At 40.1% G+C, this 20,008-nt stretch overlaps 1 protein-coding gene across 1 annotated transcript in view; it reads right to left on the bottom strand.

Annotated features, from left to right (window-relative positions):
• The window catches only part of bin3 (bridging integrator 3), a 40,455-nt gene that overhangs the window by 13,889 nt on the left and 6,558 nt on the right, over positions 1–20,008 (bottom strand). Inside the window, exons 2-4 of the mRNA XM_082554660.1 lie at positions 9,466–9,514; positions 5,684–5,724; positions 1,513–1,574 (exon numbers count right to left, since the gene is read on the bottom strand). Of these exons, the coding sequence (XP_082410786.1) occupies positions 1,513–1,574; positions 5,684–5,724; positions 9,466–9,514 (152 nt within the window). The remainder of the gene's footprint in view (positions 1–1,512; positions 1,575–5,683; positions 5,725–9,465; positions 9,515–20,008) is intronic.

Here is a 20,008-nt window from a genome sequence, read left to right as displayed (position 1 = left end):
CTTCGTGAAAACAGAAATACCGATTTTGTAAATGGTTACTGAAGATGTCTGCATCTACACATTTTAATCTAATTCCATGTAAGACTCTTACATTGTTCTGAAATTGTGGACGCAATTTTTGTGGATTAAACTGAAGCTTTAAGCGTTTCATCACTTTATATGAAGTAGGGTATTCAAAAGTGAGCCTGTCGGGAAGTGCACAACTCGAATGGCACAGTGCTGCCCCCATTGTAAAAATCTGAGGGGGTGGTGGGGCTGCCTGCCGCGCTGAATATTCACCAGTGCAACGAGAATTTATGCCATTTTTCTACACTGACAGCATCAATTACCGTTAATCTGCACTCGTGCCACTTTGTTTAGACACAGAGCATGTATCAGTATATGGCTTCACTGTCAAAACAAATGAGCTGCACTGAGGAGACACAAGCTGACGACAGGAGCTGCACTGAATATGGGCTTTACAGAGATTTGGAACAGTCATTGGTCATTTCACACTCCCCTGGGACCAATTTTCAACCAATCAATTATCACGGTGTAGCGTTTCTGCATCTCTCTCAGTTTGCACAAGTAATACATTGCTTGATCTGACAAACATTTTAATTACAGGGTCGTGAAAATCAAAAGGTGACCTGAGGGCTCGTTATTAGCAGTGAGGGAGAAGGTGAAATTCATGTCCTTTACAATTTCCTGAGGCAAGAGAAGTTAACATATTTTATTTGCCTTCTGTTATTTAGCCTAATTTGGCATGTGTACAGGAGCATCCCTTAAAAAGACATTACTGGCCCTCACCAGATGACTGTCAGCACGTTCGCTAGAGTGCTGCATATAAACACATTTGGCTTGATACAGAGAGAAGTGTATTAAATGCAGTGCTGACATGCAGAGTAGGTCCAGTTCTTTGTTTGGTAGCAGTTAGTGGAGATGGGACCTGTGCAACAGATGGAATCCATTAACGATAATGAGGCCCTGACAGCTATGACACTTTGATGATGCAGACATTCATATTGCAGAGCACAAAGGAGAGGAAATGAAGAAGTCTCTCACTGCTCCATCCGTCCCCGCTCTTCCACCCCCACAAGTGACTACTTACCACAGGCCATATCTACTACCACTTCCCAAATACAAAAACACAAAACCAGCAAATCGGCAAATAAATCTTTAGTAAACAAGAGTTTTGTGGCAGACAAATACATGGATAAATGATGGCAGAGATGGTAAACCAGGATCCCCAACTGAATATAGATCACATGGTCAAAAAACAAAAAACACACCTGCTATGACAGCTACAAAAGCCTAAAAAAGGAAATGATTAAGGTAGAGACTCACACACAATTGTTTCATGTCATATCATTTGGAGATCGAACACAGCACAGGAAAAAAAAAAGAAAAACACAGGCACCCAAACATCTTTCTGGCCCTGAAAAACATGCCAAGTAACATCAAGTATGTTGGTGAACAAGTGCTGATCAATGGCTCACCAGGCGGCAACGCCAAGTAAGTGACAGAACATACCTAAATCTGCCTCTGTGCTTTTCTTCATGTCTTTGTGAAGCTTTTTCGTCTGATCCTCCAGCCTGTGGGACAAGCAGAAGACTGATTATCAGAGCGCTTCTTGTCTCGTAGTACAGTAAAGAATCAGTTATCCTAACTTGGATTAATTAATAACCTATACTGAAGTCAAGATTTACTTTATGAGCTGTAGGCATGCATTAATACATCAGTCAAACGTTGGTATCTGCTAATGTGAGCCTGGTTTTACTGATACCTTCAGGTTTATCAATTGATATATGCTGTTTAAATGCTAAAAAATTGAAATCAAGGCCTGAACTTTTAAAAATTTTCCACTGTTACAAAAGTAGGAATGCATACTTTCAAATCGATTCATCCCTGAATCCCTCTGAACCCGTTCAGTTGGACAAAAACATTGACAAGGATAAAGAAAACACAAACCTCGAAAAAAGACATAAAACAATATGGATTAAGAAGGAATTACACATTCGACTGATTCCACATAAAATCTGTTAGCTAATTAACAACAGTGTGAATCCTTCAGTCAACTACATTTCCGCTCAAAAGCATTAACGTCTTCAATCATTCCACTGCACATATTCCATTGATGTGTGTTAAAAATGGCAATTACCAGACTATGGAGGCTGAAAACACATGCCATTCATTATATCAATTAAGGCAAACAAGGGGTTTAGAATCTCCCCTGAGACTACCTTCATAACACTACTCCTATTTGATGAAAAATGTGGTGCAGTCAGGTTTTGCTTCCATCCTTGTTTTTCAAGAACAATATTAAATAGGAAGTCAGTAACGGTAATCCCATTTTTGTGCATGTCCACAAGATATAAAGACACTAGCAGAACAAGTAGAGCTCTTTCAGAGCTGCAAACCAAAACTGGAAGTCAAGCGGCTCCAATTAAACGTTTTAGATTTTTTTTCGGTTTAGCAGCTGGGAAACAAAGAACGATTGAGGATACTCACAGGTACACTAACCAAATCTAAACTGTTAAACTGAAGGGTTTGAAAATGACTGCTGATTTAAAAAGCAGCATTTACAGGACCGTAAAGAAAAGTTCAAGTCTCCCAAAATGCAACATACAGACAACTTTGGTTTTAGATTTTCATCTGCAAATGGATTTTCTTTTATTCTTTTGTTTGTTTATCCAAGAAAGGACAAATAGTAAAATTCTTTTTTTATATATATATATTTTTAAACAGAACATGTTCTCTTTAAGCTTTTGTTTCTTTTGACGTTAAAGGATTTTATACTAAATCACCACAGACCAGATGGAGGTTGTTCCTAAAATGTCATTTGCAGTAAATGATGTAATTTCATCCCATACTGTTCACACCACGGGAAAGAAAAAAACAGTCTGTCAGAACAATCTCCACAGTAACTTCTTGTGTCCCTCTCACCAATTAGATAGAACTAGGTCTCACAAGCTATATTAGGCTTTCTCTAAATTAATGAAAATGCACGCTTATGTTTCAAATATCCAGAAACAGGCATTTCAAATTGTAGTAAATTTATCATCAATGCTTCAGGCAAGATTTGGAGAGTATCTAGTAATCAAGAGAGATTCTTCCTGTGTTCGTCTCACTACATTAAGTCAATTTTTAGCACATATTTGGACGAGGAGAGTCAGTGTGACAAGTTCAGGTCATCACAGTTTTCCTCTGTTGTTGAGAACATTTTTGCATCAATTAAACTCTGAGGTGACATAAAATCTTCATATGATAACATTTTGTTGTTAGAGCCGCAACTTGATAACTGATTCTGACATTGTCATAAACATTTTGAAATTGTAATATGTTGTCAATCTTAGCATTTCTGTCTGAGATTACATAAAGTAGAGATATTTGACAACTCAAACTAAATGTTTAGACTGCAATACTAGACTAAGCAATACCAAGCAAAAATATAATATCAGGAAAATTTAAAAAAAAAAACATAATCCTGCCAGTCATGCATATTAGTTTGTAAGATAGTGGGTGAAAGTATCTTACTATGTAAACAAACCAGTGCGCTCTGAGCCCAGTACACTCAGAATATATTCTTGTGATGGTTATTTGTGCATGTGAAAGTCATGTTCCAGACACTACCACCTACTTAAAAATACTGCTGCATTTTCCCTTCTCTGTCAGAACTGATGGTGAGAGAGAGCCATCCTGGATGAGTGCCATGCCAGCGTGGAGTCTCTTCCCAAAAGGTGCTAATAGAGTAACCTACTGGAACAGCTGCTGCTCCTTGTACCTATGCCCCAAACCTTCTACCCATGCAGCCACAGCCACCATGCCACACAGGGTGGTGAAAACGAAAGGCATTCAAGACTTTTAAAGAAAATTGCTGAATATATCACTTATACATTGCAACATGACCATTTTACTCTGATTTGCTTTCCGGCTCATTGCTTTTCACACAAGACTGAGGTTAGAAACTGCAATTCCATGTAAATCACTCTAAAACCAAGAATTGTACCAGACTAAATCAAATTTTAATACCTCTAGACATGACTAATTTAAGTTTGTCACTGAAATAGTTTAACTTTTTTCACATAGACTTGCACAGCCGTATATTAGGACATTTGGATTTCCTATACTGCTATTACAAAATATTGATCTTAAAAAGTGATCAAATAACATCGACAAAGAAAAAGTAAAACACTGTGATCCATATTGGTTAAGTTGTGGAATTTCACTTACTGTTCCACAATAGTGTTTAAATTTTGTCTGAACCCACAAGTCAATACCTACTTATACTTAACACATATGAAGTACAAATATGCTTCGTATATAGCGGAAGGAATAAGATGATCTTGTGTTAAATGCTTTATCAGCTAGCACTTTAAAGCCACTTTTACACTACATGCAGATAACAAAGCAATGATATTTCAGGCTCAGAGGAAATTATCAGGTATGTTTCCAGCAGGATGTACACAGGATATGAGGGCAAGATATGACCATCATCAATTTGGAGGATGCAACAGGTTATAGAGGAAAAGTGTGCACATACAGAGAGACTATATACATCTGCATGTAACCTTTCAGATCTCATTTGGGTTTTGCCTGTTCTTCTCGTCAAGGCTAGTTCTATGAGATTGAAATCTGTTTTACACTGCTGGTACTACAGATAATAGAAAATAGAGCTTTCTATGTTATAGATCATAGAGATTATTCAAACACTAAAATTAAAATGATGTTGAAATTGGTCTATACTTCAATATGGGAGAGTGTTAAAGTACAGATTATTTTTGTACTAGAAGAATTTAAATGTCTTCAGTCAGATGGACAAACTGCAAACACAGGTATCAGTTACTACTAAGTATACTGCATTTAGACCACAGGAGCACCATGAAGTGTTGATATGGATCTCTAGGGTGGAGAACCTAAATGTCTCTACATGCCTGCTGCTCTGACTCATCTATAAGGTCTATTGGCACCACACCTTCCTGATAAAGGGCCCTCCTACTCAACAAAACCTGAGAGGAAAATGATGCTCCCACTCATTTTGCTGGGCCCTCAGGGAGTTTTTGTAACCTCAGCCTCCCAGTAAGACTGGGCCTGATGTACTGAGCTTACAAGTTTTGAATTTTAAATTATGTGATCCCTACTTGCCTTTGTTTCACAGAGAAACTGAAATAAAGACCATTAACAGAATTTCTATATCCATGATGACATTAAATTGTAAAAATTTGATATTTCAGCTGTGGCCAAGTTTGAAATGTCTTAATATTTCATGTCAAGAAAAAACAGTGTCCAAAACTACCAAAAGCTGGAAAAGAAAAAAGAAAAACTACATGTGCAAAAAGGAATACTTAAAATGTAAATATGCAGTCAAAATAACTGTTAGTTATTTCAGATTTCTTATTTACTTTATAATCCTGACTAGTAATTGTAAATTAAGTCATTTCATGAGAATAAAATAAATAATACAAAAACATTACACATTTTTTTTTGTTGGCAGAAGGACTAATGACAGACATTAAGATATTGAATATATACAAAGCACCAAGCTAAAACAAACAATACATGAACATGAAAACACTTGGTAACACATGCATATTTTTGTAAAATATAAAATGTTTATTTTAATACCAATGTAACTCTGAATAACACAGAGAAACTTTAGTCACTGTCTACCTCATTAGTCTTATAAAGCATAATGGAAACTTACTTTTGGAGTTTGTCATATTCTCGCTCAAAGTCTCTTTCAACCTAAAATAAAGAATGCATTGCAGGTATATTAGCATTTTGGCATAGTACAAATAATGACTCCAAAAATTGTAACGGACAATAAATACATGTGCGAAATATAATTGTTTCCAGCAACAATGATTACTTCAGAAGGCATTTGTTTTCCCACTTGGACATACAGTGGGGCAAAAAAGTATTTAGTCAGCCACCGATTGTGCAAGTTCTCCCACCTAAAATGATGACAGAGGTCAGTAATTTGCACCAGAGGTACACTTCAACTGTGAGAGACAGAATGTGAAAAAAAAATCCATGAATCCACATGGTAGGATTTGTAAAGAATTTATTCGTAAATCAGGGTGGAAAATAAGTATTTGGTCAATAACAAAAATACAACTCAATACTTTGTAACATAACCTTTGTTGGCAATAACAGAGGTCAAACGTTTACTATAGGTCTTTACCAGGTTTGCACACACAGTAGCTGGTATTTTGGCCCATTCCTCCATGCAGATCTTCTCGAGAGCAGTGATGTTTTGGGGCTGTCGCCGAGCAACACGGACTTTCAACTCCCGCCACAGATTTTCTATGGGGTTGAGGTCTGGAGACTGGCTAGGCCACTCCAGGACTTTCAAATGCTTCTTACGGAGCCACTCCTTTGTTGCCCGGGCGGTGTGTTTTGGATCAGTGTCATGTTGGAAGACACAGCCTCGTTTCGTCTTCAAAGTTCTCACTGATGGAAGGAGGTTTTGGCTCAAAATCTCACGATACATGGCCCCATTCATTCTGTCCTTAACACGGATCAGTCGTCCTGTCCCCTTGGCAGAAAAACAGCCCCATAGCATGATGTTTCCACCCCCATGCTTCACAGTAGGTATGGTGTTCTTGGGATGCAACTCAGTATTCTTCTTCCTCCAAACACGACGAGTTGAGTTTATACCAAAAAGTTCTACTTTGGTTTCATTTGACCACATGACATTCTCCCAATCCTCTGCTGTATCATCCATGTGCTCTCTGGCAAACTTCAGACGGGCCTGGACACGCACTGGCTTCAGCAGCGGAACACGTCTGGCACTGCGGGATTTGATTCCCTGCCGTTGTAGTGTGTTACTGATGGCGACCTTTGTTACTTTGGTCCCAGCTCTCTGCAGGTCATTCACCAGGTCCCCCCGTGTGGTTCTGGGATCTTTGCTCACCGTTCTCATGATCATTTTGACCCCACGGGATGAGATCTTGCGTGGAGCCCCAGATCGAGGGAGATTATCAGTGGTCTTGTATGTCTTCCATTTTCTGATGATTGCTCCCACAGTTGATTTTTTCACACCAAGCTGCTTGCCTATTGTAGATTCACTCTTCCCAGTCTGGTGCAGGTCTACAATACTTTTCCTGGTGTCCTTCGAAAGCTCTTTGGTCTTGGCCATGGCGGAGTTTGGAGTCTGACTGTTTGAGGCTGTGGACAGGTGTCTTTTATACAGATGATGAGTTCAAACAGGTGCCATTCATACAGGTAACGAGTGGGGGACAGAAAAGCTTCTTACAGAAGACGTTACAGGTCTGTGAGAGCCAGAGATTTTCCTTGTTTGAGGTGACCAAATACTTATTTTCCACCCTAATTTACGAATAAATTCTTTACAAATCCTACCATGTGAATTCATGGATTTTTTTTTTTCACATTCTGTCTCTCACAGTTGAAGTGTACCTCTGGTGCAAATTACTGACCTCTGTCATCATTTTAAGTGGGGGAACTTGCACAATCGGTGGCTGACTAAATACTTTTTTGCCCCACTGTATTCACGGTCTTTACCTGTAGGATTATGCACCAGGATTGACGGACAGTGGTTTGAGCAGCTGAAATGCAGGTAAAATGACTAGGTTATGTTTAATAAATTATTTTATATTTAACTAAACCTCTTGCGTGGACTCCTTCCTTCCTTGTCCAGGATCTTTAGACCTACTGGTAAGATTAAAGTTTGGGCCCTTGTTAATCAACTTAGTTTGCAGTTTGCTAAATGGTCATCTAAATTGAATTGCTTTTTGAGTACAGCCGAAAGTTGTTATGGTATTTTAGACTGTGACTAACATCTTAGGAAGTTCTAGAAGTTCAGATCATTAGTATTGCAGTTCTAAATAACATTAGTTTGGATCGGGTACATCAATTTAGAGTTTTTGCGGTTGGAAGAGAGCAGCACTAGTATTTTGCTCAGCTGTTAAGTCCATGAATTTAGGGTTTCAGATATCCTTTTTGGCGAATATAGCCAAATGAGTCTCTCAGTTAAGTAGGTTTAAGTGGTTTATTTGTAGACTTAAACTTGAATAGTGTTGTAAAATATGTAACTTGGTAACATTTTGGTGTGCTGCTGTGGTTGATGCTCATACTTTAATTACAGCTTTGGTTGTTTGATGCTAGAAGTTTTTCAGAGGAGTGTTGTTTGGGAATTATATTAGTAGCAATTTCCAGTGATAAAAAACAGTTTGGCCATGCATTACTGTATGTGCTAACCAAGAACACTTATGTGTCACTACTCCTTAATTTGTACCTGGCGTACAATATTTAACTTGTTAGTTTTGTCTGGTAGCTTTGACTCTATTAACTATTTTGAATTGCTGTGAGCTTTGCAGTAGCTTGGTTATCTCTTTGTTGGCATCTTGGACATTTTGGTTAGTGTGGACGTTTCTGTTTGGAGTAACATTTTGGTGTGCTACTGTGGTTGACGCTCATACTTTAATTCCAGCTTTGGTTGTTTGTTTGGCTGGAATTTTTCAGAGCACTGTTGTGTGGGGGTGTGCATGTGTAACTGCAGGCTATGTGGTGTTGGGCACTTGTGTTGAGATCTGGTGTTCATTTAGTTTTTTTACTCATTCTTCTGAGATTAACTGATTTTCCCATTGAATTTATCTACAAGACTAGATTTGCTATTCTGAGGCAGATACTTATTGCACTCTTCTGTATACCAGTTATATTACTAGCAACTTTTGGTGATAAAAACCAGTTTGACCATGCATTACTGTACGTGCTAACCATGCACTCGTATTCACCACCACTCCTTAATGTGTTCCTTGGGTAGGAAAACTGGATCTGATAAAGTGATTGGTGTCAGGTTGTTCTGGTTGTGTGGTAGCCATTGTAATAAATAAATCAGGACCCTTCCACACTCACTCAAGGGAACGTAAACTATAGAATAATCTTAATAATCCATACAACAGTGACACCGCTTGTACTGAATGTATACAATGTTTTTCACTTTTTAAGGTCTTTTTTAAACATAGATATTGCGGTGTACTATAATGCATCATGTACCGCAGAATTATATCATGATACAATTGCCTTTGTAGGTATTGTGATAAAACTGAGCTGTTTGTTAGTCTGTGACTCCCACAGTAAAACTTTGCTTTAATCTCAGAGTTAATCTGAGTTTGGACCTACTCACAGCTGTCACCATCTCTCCCACTCCATGGTTTTTGCCTAGGATGGCACAGGAAGCTGGAATCCCTGTCTCACAGTCTAAATGCCAGGCCACAAACCTATTATGGTGGAAGTGGTTTTCTCCAGCAAGAAGAACACCCTCTCACTGTCACTTCAAGGTAACCACCTCAGCCCCCTTGAAAGACTTAGACAAATTGACATCTAATAAATCTTTGTGGACGACAGTATTTAGACTACTATTCGTGTGGTCTGTGCCATTCGTGAAGCTCAACAACTACAGCTTTTAAACTGCTGTTTTACCTGAATGTCTGGATAGAGTAAAAGTTTGTTCTTGTGACTTACAGTTTTAGAGACAATCTGTTTTTTTGGTTGTCCAATCTTGAACGGGATCCTGAAATGAACACGAAAAAACATGCAATGAGTGCTGACAGATACAAGCAACAGGAAATGATTACCAAAAAGGTGAGATTAATGAATGCTTAAATTGTCAACAGTTGCATGATGACGAACTAAAGGACAGCTCAGGTCTACCGGTGTATTAGTGCCTCTTTTAGATCACTGACACAGACAATCTGAGGCTGTCAATCCCTGTTCCTCTCACACATGTTGTCAGTGACATGTACATTAACTTTGTGTCATCACTGATCACATCTGGCTGCCACTGCAAGCAGATGTCACTTAACAGAAGTGGTTGTCCCCTCATCTGTGTGATTTTACATGACCCCAACTGGCAATCAAATGCAGATGTTATAACATCAAAAAAATAGCAACCCTCCCCCCCCCCCAAACCACCTTCATATACCAGGACTCAAAAAGACAAAGCCATGACAACAATCAACACCAAAACATGTTACGAGGCTCACTGTATCTGCAATAGTTTCACATAATTTTCAGGATGAAGTACAACTTTTCTTCACTCGGGAAGCAAAAGACACAGAGATTCTACTTTCAGTAAAAAGAAAAAAACTTGTTTCGTCTTAGTTAAAACACAATCTTTTATCCCCATTTCAAACCCTTGCCTATGCCTTAATAAGTTGCTGCAGCGCATCAGAGTGCCTTGGATATCCATGAGACAGAAAACACTGCCTTATCATTGTGATTTGCTCTATGTTGTACGTTGTCATTGATGTTGCACTAATGGTCTGAAATCTAAGCTACATGATGGACAGTTGCTACTGACAGCCAGGGTGAGGCAGCAGCTGTGTCAAAAGAAAGGTGTGTAGACTAATGAGATGGAAAAGTGAGGGTGTGATGTAGGACCTTATTGTGCAACCAGGGAAAGCTACAGATGTGTCAGGAAGATCCTTTTGACTACAGCTCAATCACAAAACTCAACATGGTCAAAAAAAACAAAAACAGTATGATTAAGCCTGGGGGGAAAATACATAAAAAAAAACAAGTTTCACTGGTGGCTTAGGAATTACATTGATTTTGACTTTCTGGTACTTGATATTATAACAAGGACTTTGACCTGGTGACAACCTTTTTTTGGTAAATAATAATAATAAAAAGAATAAAAACCAGTTACAAATCCCTGAAAACATTTTGCTGCTTTCGCTCGGGGATTAGTTTCACCCACTATGTCACTACTTGGGTGAGCCAACATGGAAAAAAACCCACAGAAATTACTCAGCTTCATCTGACTCACCTTTCTCCGATGAGGTGATAGGTACACTGTAATGTCAAACTACGTGCATTACATACCCACGTACCTGTCTTTGAAACTGTTTGGGATTGTTTACCCAAAGCACAACAGCTGGAGATTTAAACACGGAGAGTTTTAGATTGGTGTTCTCCCAAAGTTAAAACAAGAAGAAACAGCCTCCACACTGCCACACTACCTCTTGTAAGATCAGTTAAGATTTAAGACAAAACAACCATAAAAGAAGCACTTCAGCCCAGTCAGACAGTATAAGAAGAAATCAGCAGAAAGTTTATGACTTAAACCACACATTAAGCATTGACTACATATCCCATCTATTAATATAGCTGAACATACATTTTGTGATGATGGTTCTATTTGTTAACGCAATCTTTTGTTCTGCACATGCATTTACAACCGGTGATCTGCAACACTTTTATTTTGAAGTCTATGTGTAGAATTAAGCTACAGTTTAGGCACAACTTACAATTTAAAAAAAGTAAGTCACTACAGAAATGAAAGATACTAATCAGTTTTAACAATTAAGCCCAACTACTGGTATAAAATGAAGAGGAAAAAGTAATAGAAATAATAAGAAATTAATTAATTAAACAGAGAGAGTTGCCATTTTTAATTATGTTTATACGTTTTTTGTACGGTGCATGAAATGACTGACTGATCTTACAAGATCAATATAGTTGTCCTTAAACCAAAAGTTCAGGGAACTGATTGGAAACTTTTTGCCAAGATTGCCCAACATTTGGAAGCAGGTTTTGAGTTTGTTCTTATTTAATGGGTGTGTCAAGCTATAAATCATGACATCCACAGCAAAAAGACAACAGAAGGGTATTATGCAAGAGTGCTTTATAAAGGAAAAGAGGTACGTATATTTAAATGTTTGCTTTAAATGCTCTTGGGTTTTTCAGTTTCTCTGCAGTTTGGATCCAAATGTGCTTACATCAAGAGGATCTGTTAAACTGTCACTATATTAGTGTGAATTTTCCCTTTAATGTATCAAATGACACACTTGCTTTGGGGGGAAAAAAATGAAGGAAGCTTGTAACATTATAGATTCAGAATATGTGCACTTCAGCAAAGAGCCAAAAAAAAGTGGTCACTCTCTTCAGCTGCTCATGAGAACTGGCAAACACACCGGGTGAAGTGTGCTTTGGGGAGGGCAACTGCAAGTAGAGGGAGAGAATGAGAAAGAGGGAGGATGGTAGTCACTGTGAGAATCATTGCTACTGTTTCTTCACACAGCAATATTTCTGTAGGGGCTGTCACATTTAGAAACATTGGTAAGCCCAGTCCTGTGAACTCAGAACTAGAATCTGACATGGCAGAGGACTGGTCAGACGACTGCTAAAAACAAAGAGAAAATGTGCATTACACCAACTCAAATCCACAATTTTCTGAAACCAAATTTAAGCCAAGTGATGACACGCATGAGTAGACGCATAAATAAGGATTTTTCAAACAACTATGAAGACACATGATTAAGGTCACAAATAACAGTGCCAAAACTTCCCAAAAATACATATGAACTAAAATCTAAAAGGTCCATAGTTTCTATGAGTCTTCCAGACGTACATCTTCATCTTGTAACTGTGTACTCTCACAAAGCAGCAGTACTAAAAATATGCTTATCGGTCGGTAATAGCTACTGTTGCTGTCTTTCCTATTTAATCCAACGTTTTAATCGATCACCATTAGACTTAAGAGTAGATTACCATGTATGATTGGCTTTTCAGAACCCAACCTGTTGGCTAGGTTGAAACCCTACAATAACTCTCTCTCTCACTTAGCCAGAGACCCAGCATAGCAAGAAGTCGTTTTTAAAGAAGTATCAAAGCAATAAAAAATGAAAAATCCCACTACTGGTAAGAACATAAAATTAGATGCAGAGATTTGTCAGCTCGGTCTTTAGCCTCAGTCTGAAGTGACAGCTTTTATAACTATGCAAAAGATATAGACATATAACTATGTAATAACATGGATTTAACCAAATAACTGGGGAGAACTGCAGTGGATCATGATTCTGCCCGTTCCTTGACCAAGACGCATTTAAACTGGCTCTTTACACATGCAGTCATTATCAAAAAGTTGGTCATCTCACATTTAATGAGCTATCTAATCTTTGCTGTAATAGAATACACGTCACTGCTATCAACAAAGCACGTAGGCAAGAACAAAGACATAACAGTCTTCTTGATTCTGGACACATAATGCACCAACTGGAGTAACCATTGGCTTTTCAATAAAACTGCAAATGTGTACACCATTAGGAAGATAGTGCATCATTTGACCTCAGATATTCCGTGGAGCACAGAAGGCTAGTTGAAGATGCTGGGAAGTGGAATTGTTCTGATGATGACCCTGAAGTCAAACCGCTCACGTCATAGAACCAAGTGTGCAGGCCCTGCTGGAATGCATCAGTCAGCAGAGCCCATGAAGGACTCTTTTCACTGGGTGAGCACCCCACTCTTGACCTTGCGGTTGGCGGTGCGTACTGGTAGATGTGTCGTTTGCCAGCTATTGACCAAATGACTGAACTGAATGACGCTATCATAGTTACTACTTACAGTCTTGCCTGAATGACACTAAGAACCTGAAATATATTACAAGTGAGTTCATATACATATGCGTCATAAGTGCACTGAAAAGTTATCTTCTTTGCATTTTCTCTAGAATTACAGTCATGAATTGTGAGAGACAAAACATGAATTATGCAAATTTCCTTTTAAATGTGTAAAATGCCACATGCAATTAGGGGCTGCTATGATCAACCCCTGTTATTTGTTTAAAAAAAAAAAACAACATAAAAAACTGTATAGTCATAATTTAGTCATAAGTTCAACTAAATGTAAAATATGCTAAACAAGAGAGAATGCAACAGTTGTGAACATAAATATGTTTCAAATATGACAATCAAAAAACCAATCAAATGTGTGTTTTAGTGGAGTGCTGGTAAATGTATGTCATTTAGACAAGGATCTCACAATAAATGTTAAAACGAAGACAAAGTCCTGCCTCTTCCTTATGCCACATCTCTTGTCAGTGTTTATCACTCTGGTTAGAGGATGAAGGGAAACTATCCTTCTTGCCACAAAGTATTGCTCACAATATTGCACAGACTGGATTATCAAGCCTTTATATTAACGTTCTTAATTACTAATGTCTGTTTGGATTATAATGTAACTTATAAACAGTAGTCTTTCCCTGTCAGTCTCTGGAGTAACTTTGACACAAAGAACTCAGGGCAAATACTGTACAAAAATCCAGTGTATGGGATGTTTATGCTTGCTCCTGAGTGCCTTGCTTCAGTAGTAATCTTCCACTTCCATTGTCAAAAGAGAGCAACACTAGCTAAGCATACTGGGTAGCCACTAGCTTCAGCCTGGACAATAGCTGGTGAGTGTTTACAGACAAGCAGGTGTCATCAATGCAAACTACAATGCTACACTGGCAACCTACTTTTGGCCAAAGCAATTGCAAGGAGGTTCAGTAAGGCTACGTCCACACCTCATTTCTGTCTGTTATTTATTTACTTTCTGGCTCTTTGAAACGTCACAGCAAAATGTCGAGGAAATGCAGAGTTTTTTAAATGGACTAACAATGAGGTGGAGTTGTTGCTGCGAGTACCACTAAAGTACAAAAAAGTACAAAGCAAGTGAGAGTTAAAGAATTTGAAGAAAAGCTATCTGGAGCATGTAGAAGCTGCTATTAATCTTTAATAGGGCTGTCAAAATTGAGCGCAAACAAAACAACTCCTGTGTAACGCTATCTTAGTTTAATTGGTCACATGACTGCATCACATGACTAAAATGTGTCAGCATTTTCAAAAAGGCTCTGGGTTCACTGTACACACTGCGATGCGAAAACGGCGTTTTCAAATGTATTTGCTTTGGAGAGTGTTTTCAAAACGCTGCGGTTTCCTTGAACGAAAAAGCTGTCTCAGTGTAGACAGAAGGTCAAAACGGAAAGAGAAAAAGATGCGTTTTCAAATAAAAACGTATTAGTGTGGACATGGCCTGAAGCACCATATAACTCTTTGCAATTGATTTCCCTGCCAGCAACTATTCACCAACCAACTGGGTAAAACACATTTGTCCCTAGCAACTTGTGGTTGGCAGGGTGTCACTGACCACTCTCTAGGCCTGCTGATTTTACAGTGACTCCCAGCAACCTCCAACAACCAATCATCGACTGGCTGGGGAATACGCATTTTTCTCGTGCGACCGGTGGTTCCCAACTAGTGCCTTGTGTAACTAGGGCCTTGGCACTTTCTAAGTGGATGGAGAAAATGGTTTTAAAAGGGAGCACCGGAGTGTTAAGTGTGACCGTGTGGTAGGTTCAAAAAGGGTTTATATGCTTTGCGGATTAGAATTTTGGTTTGAATTTTGGAAATCAAGCTCAAATGTCTTAGTCAAAAAACTCCAGTTTTAACCATCTATAAGTGCTGTCATCTTTCTTTAAAAAAATCATGAGATAATGGTTGAGTGTTAGGGGAAAAACCCACAACATTAAAATAATGCAAAATTTCTCTCTTTTTTCTTGCCTACAAACTGTTTACTGTTATACCTTCGTGTGATACTCACTAATGTGTGATCACATTTATGTGAATTAATTTAAGTAATTTCACTTTCAATGTAAGTGATATTTCCATTTGGAAATGCCCTAAATAACTACAGTAATTGTAACAGGAAACTTGGTAACTACCCTGGGATATTTGTAGTGGACGCTTCATTTTTATACCAATAGGTGGCAGTGTGAGACCATGGTTTGGCCTGTTGTTAGCAGCCTGAAGCGCATGCTCCGGGCTGTTTTCTCATAATGGCGGCGTATTCAGGAAACGGCAAGCCACGTCTCCCTGTCTGATCATTTCTTTCCTGTTTACAGGACACATATATAGCTGTCTACAGGTGCTGCCACCCGGTACCTGTAACAGTTTTCTGGGGGCTCGTCCGGGATCAGTCCTGCCTTTGAGGCTGGGAGCTGATCCAGTAATACCGGTACTTTGGGCCAAGAGTGGCAAGAAAACACCGACAAGTCCAGTCTGCTGGTTGTTACCTACACCTGCTGCTGTCTGATGGAGAATAGATGCTACTGATTGTGCAGGAAATGCATTGGCCATGTGTCACAACTAGCGCAATGGACAAGTAGTAAGGAAAAAAAGATAAATAAGGACTGCTTGGTGCTGCTTGGTGCTCGGACCATCGCCCATCAAGGCAAAAACTGTACGACAGCTGACATTGTGTGACCCACTGCAAGGGATAGGGAAGCAACCATGGCGGAAGGTGAGAGGAGGAGCTTGGTGTGGGCCATCAAGAAAGACCTTCTCACCCTCTCTGCTGATGAACTGTTCCAGATTGCCAAGTCTCTGGGTCCAGTGCCAGGAGTGGATCAGTCTTGCCTTAAGTCAGGGGATGAAGACAGCTGCTTCGAGTACATCAGTGGTTTCATGTGCAGTAAGGCTTTATTAGAGTCAGAAGATCAGGGCATGTCACACTTATTGTCACTGAAAGATGTTGTTGATGCTGTTACCCAGGGTCATGTTTCTGATTTGCAGATACAGGCTGCCACTGGTAATGATTCATGTGATCTATGTCCAAATGCTCAGCCTCATGATGTCAGTGTTGAAATGAGTCCAACTAATGCAATGTTTTTAGAAGATGGTCATAATAGTGGTACAGAAGTAACTGACAGTGTGACCCAGAATACCAGCTCTACTGCTGTTTCCCAACGTGATATAGAACTACAAAAAATACTCTTCAGTTACGAAGAGCTCTCTAAGAAAATTAAGCAGTACATGCCCACATCAGGTTCTCAACTCACCTCTCAGACACCATCACAGGCTCATTGTAGAAGCACACCACACAATGACAGCTTAGTTGAAACTCAAGCACCCATGAGACATGACAAGGTGGTGTCCCTAAGAGACTTGTCTTACCTCCATCGCAGGGAGTTTAAGATTCACGGGGGCCAGATTGGAGACCAGGGATCAGACATCAGTTATAACAGCATCTGCCGCCAGATTGAAGAGGGTCTCAAAGAACAGTTTAATGATGCCGAAATTGTGAGGGCTGTCATGAGAGTTATCAAACCTGGTAATTTCAAAGACATGCTAATGAACAAGGATGAACTGACAGTAGAGGAGCTTAAAGACTTCCTCCATTCTCACCTTGGTGAGCAAAACAACACAGAACTCTTTCAGGAACTCATGTGCACCAAACAAAGTGACAGTGAGACACCACAACAGTTTCTGTATCGAGTCATAGGTCTCAAACAAAAGATCTTGCTCACCTCGAAGCATACCAACTCAGATGTAAAGTACTCAGCCAGTACAGTTCAGGATGTATTTCTTCATACTGTGTATCAAGGACTGGGCCACAAACATAGTGACATTCGTAGAGAGTTAAAGCCACTCCTTGCAGATGCCAATGTCACAGATGAGACTATCCTTAAACAAATGAAGAAAGTAATGAGTGATGAAAGTGAAAGACAGCGTCGTCTAGGATCAGTCACCCGTCAGAGAAACACCAATGTGCACAGCACACAAGTTGAGATTAACGGTATGCAGTGTCCTGTATTGAAAGAGGAAAATGCAGGAAAAAGACCTAAGGTGGATATGATCCAGCAGCTGTCAGAGAAAGTCGAAAAACTTGCAAGCATTGTTGAACAAATGACACAGTCACTACAAATAACAGCTGAACAGAGCAGCCAGTACAAGAAAATCAAAACCGATCACCACAGAGAAAGAAAGTATGGCTGTGAAAAGTGCATAGAACAAGACCGCCCCGACTGTCCCCACTGTTTTCACTGTGGTGAGGAAGGCCACCGCGCAGTTGGCTGCATGAAGAAAACAATACGTCAGGGAAACGGGAGCCGGTCCCTGTCATGGGACAAACAGTGACCGTGTCCCACTCTCCGTCCCAATCTGACCTATGTAGTACTAGTGAGACTGTTGCTGTAAGTTTGGCAAAGTGTGACGCTGACACCAAACATAATGTAGTGCCAACCCAGAGACAGAATAACCAAGAAAATAAATCTGCTATACTTCTTGGCAGTTCACCCAACAGTAAAAGTGAAAAATTAGCCAAACTAATTGGAAAAAAAGCACTCACCCAGTGCCATCTAAATGGTTTAGCAGTTAGTGCTTTGTTGGACACGGGAGCTCAAGTGAGCATGATTGACAGAGAGTGGAAAAATAAGTATCTACCAGATACACCTGTAAGGTCACTTGATGAAGTCATTGATAATGAAGAAGAGTTAAAAGTCCGTGCTGTGAATGGTGACACTCTCCCATTTGATGGCTGGGTGCCAATCACAGTTAATTTGAGAGGGAATGAAGACCCTAATTTGTCAATAACTGTGCCTTTTCTTGTAAGCAGTTTTGTTTTGGAGAGACCGCTGCTGGGTTTCAATGTGATGGAGGAACTTGTGCAGGAACAACCAGGACGGTTCATGCCAACTCTCGTCACCCTGCTTTGCAATGCCATGTCAATACCAACAGAAAAGGCAGAGCTCCTGGTAAACCTCATCAAGGCTGATGAAGCCCCTGCACAATGTGGACGCCTGCGGACTGGCAGGTATGACACCCTTATTCCAGCGGGTCAGGTGATTTGGGTTAAGTGTCCAGTCTCACCTGCCATGAACCTGTCCGAATCTGTTTTCCTCTTTGAGCCTGATGATAACAACACACAGTTTGCTGAGCTAGATGTCTGTGAAGGACTGCTTGAAGTGCAAAGCACCAAGAGGCCCTTTGTAGAGGTACCTGTGGGCAACAACACAAAACATAACATCACACTACCAAGGAAAACAGCCCTTGGCAGTATTCATTCTGTTGAGAAGGTGATTACAATGGACTCACTAGGAGAATCTAAGCCCACAGTGACAGCCAATAGTGCCACCTCTACATCTACTCATACCAACTTACCCCTATGGCAGCCTCCTGTCGACATCAGCCATCTTAATGAGGAACAACAGGCAAAAGTTAACAAAATGCTTTGCGAGGAAGCTGGGGCTTTTGCTCGTGACAGTAGTGATATAGGATGCATACCCAGTTTGCAAATGGCAATCAACTTGAAAGATGATATCCCTGTTCAGAAAACCTACTCATCCATCCCTAAGCCACTTTTTAAAGAGGTTAAGGAGTACATACAAGAACTTTTGGTAAAAGGCTGGATAGTAAAGTCTCAGTCCCCGTACGCCGCCCCAGTCGTCTGTGTCAGAAAGAAAGATGGCAGTTTACGCTTATGCATAGACTATCGCCTTCTGAACAAAAAGACTGTTCCTGATCGACACCCACTGCCCAGGATACAGGATCTGATTGATACTCTGGGTGGGTACTCGTGGTTTAGCATCTTAGACCAAGGAAAAGCTTACCACCAGGGTTTTGTAGCTGAGGGCTCTCGCCACCTCACTGCCTTCATAACACCATGGGGTCTTTATGAATGGGTTCGCATCCCATTTGGTCTCACAAATGCCCCAGCTGCTTTTCAGCGGAGCATGGAAGAGATGCTTGGCTCTCTTAGAGATGAATGTTGCATCCCATACCTCGACGATGTACTTTGCTATGCAAAAACATTCGACGACCATGTTGAGACCCTCCGCAAGGTTCTCCAGGCACTCCAAGAACATGGAGTAAAATTGAGGCCGGAGAAATGTGACCTCTTCAAACAAGAAGTCAGATATGTGGGTCGGCTTGTGTCCGCTGAAGGAGTCAGAATAGACCCAGCAGACCTGGAGGCTGTCAAAACCCTGACATCTAAGACACCTCAAACAGTTGGTGATGTGAGGAAGCTGGCAGGCTTTCTAAGCTACTACCGCTCGTATATCCAGGATTTTTCCCGGATAGCTAAACCAATCTATGAACTCCTTCAGACCAAGCCAGGCAAAACTCAGTGTCCAAAATCTGTGAGAAACAGCAAACACTCACAGCTGTCCTCTCGAGAGCACGTTGAGTGGACTCTAAAACACCAGAGAGCGTTAGAACAGTTGGTAACCCTCCTCACCAACCCCCCTGTTCTGACATATCCTGATTTTAGCCTGCCTTTCACATTGCATACAGATGCATCTGACCAGGGCTTAGGAGCTGTCCTGTATCAGCGTCAACATGGGAAATTGAGAGTAATTGGCTATGGATCTAGGACTCTGACACAAGCAGAACGCAATTACCACCTGCATAGTGGAAAATTAGAGTTCCTTGCGTTGAAATGGGCTGTATGTGAAAAATTCCGTGAC

The sequence above is a fragment of the Aulonocara stuartgranti genome, assembly GCF_965226115.1.
Source record: "Aulonocara stuartgranti genome assembly, chromosome: 12".
Taxonomy (NCBI): Eukaryota; Metazoa; Chordata; class Actinopteri; order Cichliformes; family Cichlidae; genus Aulonocara; species Aulonocara stuartgranti.
Note: the sequence above shows the minus strand (reverse complement) of the source record. Positions and strands in the feature narration are given on the sequence as shown.